Source organism: Oncorhynchus kisutch, linkage group LG21 (genome assembly GCF_002021735.2).
Source record: "Oncorhynchus kisutch isolate 150728-3 linkage group LG21, Okis_V2, whole genome shotgun sequence".
In the NCBI taxonomy this organism is placed as follows: domain Eukaryota; kingdom Metazoa; phylum Chordata; class Actinopteri; order Salmoniformes; family Salmonidae; genus Oncorhynchus; species Oncorhynchus kisutch.
Genome location: NC_034194.2, coordinates 22039014 through 22048300, shown reverse-complemented (window position 1 = coordinate 22048300; position 9287 = coordinate 22039014). Strand labels below are relative to the sequence as shown.

At 43.8% G+C, this 9287-nt stretch overlaps 1 protein-coding gene across 2 annotated transcripts in view; it reads right to left on the bottom strand.

Annotated features, from left to right (window-relative positions):
• Window positions 1-2813: 2813 nt before the first annotated feature.
• Window positions 2814-9287, bottom strand: part of LOC109866215 (centrosomal protein of 170 kDa protein B) — a 28100-nt gene continuing 21626 nt past the window's right edge. The window contains exons 13-20 of one of the 2 annotated variants that reach the window (XM_031800691.1): window positions 5812-6070; window positions 5494-5665; window positions 5203-5241; window positions 4476-4613; window positions 4135-4223; window positions 3918-4011; window positions 3750-3801; window positions 2814-3551 (exon numbers count right to left, since the gene is read on the bottom strand). In XM_031800691.1, coding sequence (XP_031656551.1) covers window positions 3295-3551; window positions 3750-3801; window positions 3918-4011; window positions 4135-4223; window positions 4476-4613; window positions 5203-5241; window positions 5494-5665; window positions 5812-6070 — 1100 coding nt within the window. In that variant the 3' untranslated portion in view covers window positions 2814-3294. The remainder of the gene's footprint in view (window positions 3552-3749; window positions 3802-3917; window positions 4012-4134; window positions 4224-4475; window positions 4614-5202; window positions 5242-5493; window positions 5666-5811; window positions 6071-9287) is intronic. The other variant, XM_020454768.2, reaches the window with a different exon arrangement.

Below are 9287 nucleotides of genomic sequence, written 5' to 3'. Positions count from 1 at the left end.
GATGGCTGTAGGATGAAGTTGGTAAAGAGCAAGTGCAGAAACTTCATGACCATTAATCACAGTTTTTTGAAGTTCATGTAGGCACAAATTGGAAAATGTTCATCCCGTAATGCAACACACTTTGGAAGGTGGTGACCAACGACAGTCACCAACTTGAAAAAAGTGATCTGCTTGAACGCGCCCATTTTCGCCTGTGCTTGCTCCTGACAAGGAATTTCACTGTCTACTTTTAAGAGCACTTTTTTTCATCAATTGTACACAAGACACGATTGAAATTCGACTTCTGCTTTTACTCAACTCCTCTGAAAAACACATACATACACAGGTTGGAGCAGGGGGCTGCCATTGGGCACTAGTGGAGCAGTTGTTGTGGGAGGTTTAAGTGCCTTGCTCAAGGGCACAACGGCAGGCAGTGGCATCTAGGATTTGATACCAACAACCTTCCGGTTGCCAGTTTACTTACCACCTGATATTTTCCATCAAACCCAGGATTCGAACTGGCAACCCTCCGGCTGGAGGCTCGCCTTTAACTGTTAGGCTACCTATCGCCCCATGCTTTGTACACCTGAGGCAATATTAGACTATCAACTAATAACATTATTGACAAAATTGCTACATTTCTGTTTGGTTGGGAATCATTGGACAGCTATTGTCAAATACAGTAGCAGAGATTGAGACTTGTGGGACTGGCCCAAGACATCTGTAATCCACAGTGTGATGTGACGCCCATGACCCAAGAAGGGCAGGCATGGTTTAGTCTATTGGAACAGTTCTGTTGCAATGCTTCCCATCAGAACAAGAATAATCTAAGATTTGACCTTTTGTTCCCAAGTCCTTCCCAAAGTGTAGGCCTACCCACAATGCTAGTCTTGGAAAACCCAGACCAATAGCACTGTTGCATTCACTTTAAGCTGGAACATTAGACAAATTGCCTCCCAAAATGTACCGTCAACTAACAATGTGATGTAGTGTACTAGTGTAATTGTTCTGTATGTCATCAACTTTTTGTTGAATATAACATCTGGAATAAAATACATTTATGACTGAAATCAGTTTATTACAAATTATATGATGGTACAAATCAATGTTCATGATGATGAACAAACTGGTCCATGACATCTATAAATATATTCAGTACAACAAAAATAATTAAATAAATCTGGAAGAACATAACCGTTTAATTTAGAAACAACATTGTAGCCTTCAGTCTGACCATAACCTCAGTCATAGAAAAAAAAAACTTTTGACATATACCTGACAAATATTCACATAAAGTTTGGTTTGCACTTTGCAGTAATTTTTTAAAACAATTTTTAATACAGCTGATACTTGAGTTGCATGCATTGTAACAAAATGTATATTTAGAAGCAAGTAGCTCAATGCTGACATCACCCTTAGCAGCAGAAGTGACAATCAGCGCGATAGTCAGATGTCTGTTCTGGGTAGATGACAAATCCATACATTCTCAATGGCTTCAAGGTCAGTGAACACCATGGCACTAATGATTGTTAAAAAAAACTTTGCTTTTAGCATAGATATGGTCTGTTGTAGGCTTAAGTACTTGACAGAAATCAAACTGATAAGCACTACCCTAAAACAGCCTGCCCTTGAAAGTTAAAACATTGCGAAATCTACATTTCAGCCACAAGTCATTGTATTTACTGCTTAATTAAAGGTACTGCTTTATTTTCAGTTCCACCCATGTGTTATGAGGTGTATCTCAATGAAAAAGTGCACATTTGGTGAACTAGCCTGAACCCAACTAAACTACATAATTATGGTACACATGCACTTTCACAAAATATTTTTTTGTCAGTTCTTATTCTTTAACTTACATCTATACAGCATTCTTCGCACACATTCCCACCTATCCCAGCTGCCTTGGTAGACGGCGGGAATAAACTGTGACATTGGCTCAGCACACAACAGATACAGAACTTACAAGTGCTCTTAGTGCACACACACCAGGGGAGGACGGCTGATGATAACGGAACGGAGCAAATGGAATACCATTCCACTGATTCTGCTCCAGCCATTACCACTAGCCCGTCCTCCCCAATTAAGGTGCCACCAACCTCCTGTGACACACACACATACAGGGGACAATAAAGAACTGCTCCATTCTACCTTTTACAAAGCTAGCACACTACGATACAGTCAATTTGGGGCAATTTACTCATTTGAAGCATCTACGTTAATTAATCGCTTCACTCTTGAATCCTTAAGCGTTCTCTCCTTCAGACACACCAGAAGAAGCTACGTCAGTACCATACTATCGACTACCCTGACAGAAATATAGTGCCACTGCCAATAACATGAAATCACAACCATAAAGCTTCATCATTGATACAGCGTCATCCAAAGCTTGGTAGAGAATGACAAAATGGAGGACTTAAATAATACCTCATAGTTGTTTGACCTAAATTAACAAATTCATTCGTTCAAAATGACAGCATATGAAAATGTTTTGCCAAGTATGTTTTTCCCCTCCCTCTGATGCTGTTTATTGTATACTGTATTTGTTTGGAATCTCAAACATTCTGATACACTATCCTAACATTCTCTACACACAACATTCATATAGAACACATCTTCAGAATTTTCACGATCAGACAATCAAAAAAAAAAAAAGTAAGAGTGGTGGTCCGTTCATTCAGCAGTAGCTTTTTGCCAAGCAGTAAAATGTCCCAGTCGCTCAGGAACATTTCATGAATCATATTTTACAAGACAAGCACATAACTCTAATTCTGCCATAATATTGAAGCAGTCCAGCACATGTTCTCATGGACAACTAGTAGTGTTTTTTATTATGATTATCATCACTATGGTAACAAAGAATGGGCAAGGATGTAGCCTGTCTTATCTTGGTCATCTTGCCAAACCTAGCCTGGTTGCTGTCTGATCAGCTATAACATTCCACTCCTTGCCAGTCATATCATTTGCCAAATGACAGGAGTGGCTAAGAGCTGCATGTTAGCTGAAAAGACTGGTACCCAGACTAGGCCAAGCCTACAGTACTGGGCAACCACACATCGCACATAGTAGAGTAGAGTAGACAAGGCATATGGACATTATTTTGTCCACAATCCACTATTTAAAGCAAGCAACAAGTTACCACTTCTTTTACCCAGCTTTGCCTACTTTTACTTGAGCTTGTGCAATGTGGAAGAAGCAATTCTAAACAGCGGTACTCAGTTACACCTTTACCAGTCAAAACCAATGTACAGTATACTGTGTCATGATGGTTTTATATTATAACCATCAAGAGATGCTACAGAGCCCTGGGATCACTGATCAGGCCACAACGTTTGCCCCTTTGTGTCCTCGAGTGGACCTCTTGGTGCTTTCGTTGGTGTTGTGTTTGGAGGTGGTGGGGCTGGTAGAGGGGCTGGCCCCACGCTGTCTGTCTCCAGGCCCAGTGGGCTTACTTGGGGCTTTCTTCTGCCGTAAGGGGGACCTGGTGGCCTGTCCAGCAGAAGTAGCAGCAGCCACCGCTGCCACCTTAGGTTTCCCAATGCCAGCTCCACCAGGTTCCACAATGCTGTTGATCACTACAGAACCAAAGTAACATTCAGTGTTCTATTCAATTTCATTGGCCAACTGGATCATATGCTTTCAGCTTTATTTCCAGGTTCTGAATATGTTATGCAGACATGAGGCCGTTCAGGACAAGCAATTCAACATTACACTCCCAATCCATTTTAGGAAGATTATAACAAAACAAAAAACGAGCCATGTGTAACTCTTACTTTCTAGTTGTTTCTGTACTCTTCTCAGCTCGTTCAGGATGGAGGAGATTTCCTGTGAGAGTAGAATTAAAATGACGACAATTAAACATTTTCCCATATATGATGACCTCAGTTTTACACCAAAATGTCTACCAATGTAAGATGTGTGGCTGGCTACAAATGTTGTACCTTATTTGATGTTTTTAGGATGGGTACTTCGTTTTCAGCATTGATCTTCGCTTCAATCTCCTCCCAGGCCTCAGTCTTATTGTGGAATAAAACCCTGATGGAAAAAAAGAAAATATATAATCTAACTGAGCCAAGCAGAGATGAAATAATGGATTAGCACTTTTCTATTTAACAGAAACACAAGGTGAGAGCTCTGAGGTACATCAAGTTCCCTTACTTCATTTTCTCAGCCAGCTGTTCTGTGTTCTCCCGAATGGCCTGAGAGAGCTGAGAAACAGGGTTCAACATCAGATTGTCCAAAATCACCTGGAGGGAGAAAATGGCGGACGTCAAACACTCAAGTATTCCCAAAGTAGTTTCACCCTCCTAAATATACTTTAGTCTAATTCCCAGCAGACCAAAACTAACTGCAACAGATCCTTTTGTGTAGCCTGAGGGCCAGTTTGTTTATGCATGAGCCAGCTTTGCTATTTGTTATATTCCTAGGTTTCCAAATCATTGATAGGTAGTGAAAGTACTATTCTAAAAGGGACAAACAAGTGTTAACAGGAAAGTGACCTCTTCACGGTTCCACCGTGGCTTAGAGCTTGGGTCTTGGTCATTCATGTTAGGATCCAGGTCCATGACAGCGGTAGAACCTGGCGATAGTAGAACCTTCTGGTAGTTTAAGCTGGCTTCAGGGATATGTTGGACCAGCTGGAAAGAGAATAGAATCAGTGCATGGTCCGCCCTTTCTGAACAACTGACATGACCATGACTACTGAGGGAGTCAGTGCCTCAAGGCCTTCTACTGTACTTCAAGGGCACAGCGAGAATAAGAAGTAACAATATCTTTGTTTTACTGTCCTAGAGAAAAATCAACCAGTGACTAGTGCTTTGTGATCACATGCTCCATGGCAACATGCAGGGGTGAGAGCAGTTGAACTGTGAGCAGTGAATTTTAGTTTTGCTGGGATACAAGCCGGAACAAAGTTACATTAGTGAAACGTGAAAATGTGCCTGTTACAGTGAGAGTTGCAGTGAAAGTCTGTAGTGAGACAGTGGCAGGCAGGTTTTATGTTCCTGAAAAGCTGTCACCATAGAAGGTCCTTAGAAACATAGAACATCCCAGTGTCATAAAATATAAGAATCTGTAGCTTGACAATCCAACAAAATACCAGTGTTTGGATTAGTGATGGTAGCATGACTTGTGTGAGAGCACGGAGGTGAAGGGAAAGAAATAGAAACCGTTGCAGGACAGCGAGAGACAGAGAGAGAGACTGTCTAAAGTATCTGAGGTGTGCACCTGAGATGGGAGGACCCCTCGCAAAGATGTATATGGCCTCTGTACAGTAGAGAACAGAGACATGCTCATGAGAATCTAAGACATGATAAGGGATCCTTTGCACTTGTCACTGACCCTGTACAGAATATTGATGTAAAATATTTAGTGGCACATTGGTTAAAAAAAAAAAAATCCCATAGGCTGCAGTGCCATTGTATTATGCATTGGAACATTACAACAGGATGGAAATAATGTGAGGTACAGGCCAGAAGGGCATATTTGAAGTGCATTATGGGTAGTGGGCGGGCACACCTCTTCCCGGCTAGAGATGGGGATGGTGGAGGCGGGCCCGGGTGTGTTGGGTGCAGAGCTGGGGGAGGGGTTTGTGCCCATTCCAGAGGAACTCTGGGAGTCCCCGTCCCCCGCCACTTCATGGATCTCACGGGCCAGAATGGCAAGGTCCTTGGCCAAGTCCTGACTGAGCCTGGGAAGACACAAACACAAGTCACGACCATTTAAAAAATACATACGTACAGAATGCATGTTCCACAGCTTTCAATCATGAGGCTCGGTAAGTGGTATCAGGTGATACACAGTCAACCCATAGTTAGTGCCATTATGTCACCCTACTTTGCTATCTCGGCGCTGTGTGTGGTCCAGTTCTGGTAGTGGTCAGTCTCATTCTGGACTTCGTCCTCCTCAGTCTCCAGTGAGCCGGACTTGGACCGAGCGACTGCTGCTACTGCAGCCTTCTCCTTCTGAGCCCGGGGGGTCTGTGTGGCAGCAGACGTGTGGGAGGAGCGTTTGTGTTTGGGGGTTCCAGAGCTGGCCTCATATTCCTCCTCAGATGTGGAGGTATAGTCTGAACCTTTCTGCCTTCGACGGGAACCTACCAGAAAACAGCACGGTTCATTTGACCAACCTCATTGGTTCATTTGACCAACCTCATTAAATTACAGGATTATTCCTCCCAGAAAAAATAAAATAGTACACTCTAAATACATTCTCAGATAGGAAGATCGTAACAGTAGACTAGTCATTCACATTAACAACATTATTCATTACCAGACCCTTGGGATTACTCCACAATATTGATACTGATATATAAGTACGTAATACACCATCTACGGTGCATTCGAAAAGTATTCAGACCTTTTACTCAGTACTTTGTTGAAGCACTTTTGGCAGTGATTACAACTTTGACTCTTCTTGGATATGATGCTACAAGCTTGGCACACCTGTATTTGGGGAGTTTCTACCATTTCTTCTCTGTATATCCTCTCAAGCTCTGTCAGGTTGGATGGGGAGCGTCGCTGCACAGTTATTTTCAGATCACTCCAGAGATGTTCGATTGAGTTCAAGTTCAGGCTCTGGCTGGGCCACTCAAGAACAATCAGAGACTCGTCCTGAAGCCACTCCTTTGTTATCTTGGCTGTGTGCTTAGGGTCGTTGTCTTGTTGGAAGGTGAACCTTCACACCAGTCTGAGGACCTGAGTGCTCTGGAGCAGGTTTTCATCCAGGATCTCTCTGTGCATTGCTCTATTCATCTTTCCCTCGATCCTGACTCGTCTCCCAGTCCTTGCCACTGAAAAACATCCCCACAGCATGATGCTGCCACCACCATGCTTCACCGTAGGGATGATGGCAGGTTTCTTCCAGATGTGACCCTTGGCATTCTAGCCAAAGAGTTCAATTTGTTTTTATCAGACCAGAGAATCTTGTTTCTCATTGTCTCAGAGTCCTTTAGGTTCCTTTTGGCAAACTCCAAGCAGGCTGTTTTGCCTTTTACTGAGGAGTGGCTTCTGTCTGGCCGCTATGCCATACGGGCCTGATTGGTGGAGTGCTGCAGTGATGGTTGTCCTTCTGGAAGGTTCTGCCATCTTCACAGAGAACCTCTGGAGCTCTGTCAGAGTGACCCAACAGGTTCTTGGTCACCTCCCTGACCAAGGCCCTTTTCCCCCCGATTGCCCAGTTTGGCCAGGCGGCCAATTCTAGGAAGAGTCTTAGTGGTTCCAAACCTCATCCATTTAAGAATGATGGAGGCCACTGTGTTCTTGGGGACCTTTAATGCTGCAGAAATGTTTTGGTACCCTTCCCCAGATCTGTGAATCGACATAATCCTGTCTCGGAGCGACCACCCGGTTACTCAACACTGCACCTTAGAGGGTACTGCCCTGTATACATAACATGGAATCACTGGTCACTTTAATAATGTTTACATACTGCTTTACTCATCTATATACTGTATTTTATTCTACTGTATTTTAGTCAATGCCACTCCGACATTGCTCCTCCTAATATGTATATATTTTTTAAGACATTAAGACTTATGTGAATGAGATATTTCTGTTTTCTATTTGCAAAAAAAATTCACACACACAAAAATTATCAATGGAAATCAAATTGATCAACCCATGGAGGTCTGGATTTGGAGTCACACTCAAAATTAAAGTGGAAAACCACACTACAGGCTGATCCAACTTTGATGTAATGTCCTTAAAACAAGTCAAAATGAGGCTCAGTAGTGTGTGTGGCCTCCACGTGCCTGTATGACCTCCCTACAAAGCCTGGGCATGCTCCTGATGAGGTGGCGGATGGTCTCCTGAGGGACCTGGACTAAAGCATCCGCCAACTCCTGGACAGTCTGTGGTGCAACGTGGCATTGGTAGATGGAGTGAGACATGATGTTCCAGATGTGCTCAATTGGATTCATGTCTGGGGAACTGGTGGGCCAGTCCATAGGATCAATGCCTTCCTCTTGCAGGAACTGCTGACACACTCCAGCCACTTGAGGTCTAGCATTGTCTTGCATTAGGAGGAACCCAGGGCCAACAGCACCAGCATATGGTCTCACAAGGTGTCTGAGAATCTCATCTCGGTACCTAATGGCAGTCAGGCTACCTCTGGCGAGCACATGGAGGGCTGTGCGGCCCCCCAAAGAAATGCCACCCCACACCAGGACTGACCCACCGCCAAACCGGTCATGCTGGAGGATGTTGCAGGCCTCAGAACGTTCTCCAAGGCGTCTCCAGACTGTCACGTCTGTCACATGTGCTCAGTGTGAACCTGCTTTCATCTGTGAAGAGCACAGGGCGTCAGTGGCGAATTTGCCAATCTTGGTGTTCTCTGGCAAATGAAAAACGTCCTGCACGGTGTTGGGCTGAAAGCACAACCTCCACCTGTGGACGTCGGGCCCTCATACCACCCTCATGGAGTCTGTTTCTGACCGTTTGAGCAGACACATGCACATTTGTGGCCTGATGGAGGTCATTTTGCAGGGCTCTAGCAGTGCTCCTCCTGCTCCTCCTTGCACAAAGGCGGAGGTAGCGGTCCTGCTGCTGGGTTGTAGCCCTCCTACCGCCTCCTCCACGTCTCCTGATGTACTGGCTTGTCTTCTGGTAGCGCCTCCACGCTCTGGACACTATGCTGACAGACACAGAAAACCTTCTTGCCACAGCTCGCATTGATGTGCCATCCTGGATGAGCTGCACTACCTGAGCCACTTGTGTGGTTTGTAGACTCCGTCTCATGCTGCCACTAGAGTGAAAGCACCGCCAGCATTCAAGTGACCAAAACATCAGCCAGGAAGCATAGGAACTGAGAAGTGGTCTGTGGTTATCACCTGCAGAACCACTCCTTTATTGGGGGTGTCTTGCTAATAGCCTATAATTTCCACCTGTTGTCTATTCCATTTGCACAACAGCATGTGACATTTATTGTCAATCAGTGTTGCTTCCTAAGTGGACAGTTTGACTTCACAGAAGTGTGATTGACTTGGAGTTACATTGTGTTGTTTAAGTGTTCCCTTTATTTTTTTGAGCAGTGTATATATATATAAAAAAACAGTTTTTCACTTAGTCATTATCGGGTTTTGTGTGTAAATTGAAATATTTACCTATTTTAGGATAAGGCTATAAGTAACAAAATGTGGAATAATTGAAGTGGTCTGAATAGTTTCAGAATGCACTGTATGCATAATATGGGTCCAAATCTGTTTAACAATAATTTACATGCACATCAAAAAATAGCTGTGTGATGATGTACGGTCAGGAGCTATGTTTCTATGGAAACGGCAGCAGGCAGCAGAGGGCATCATCACACTGCTT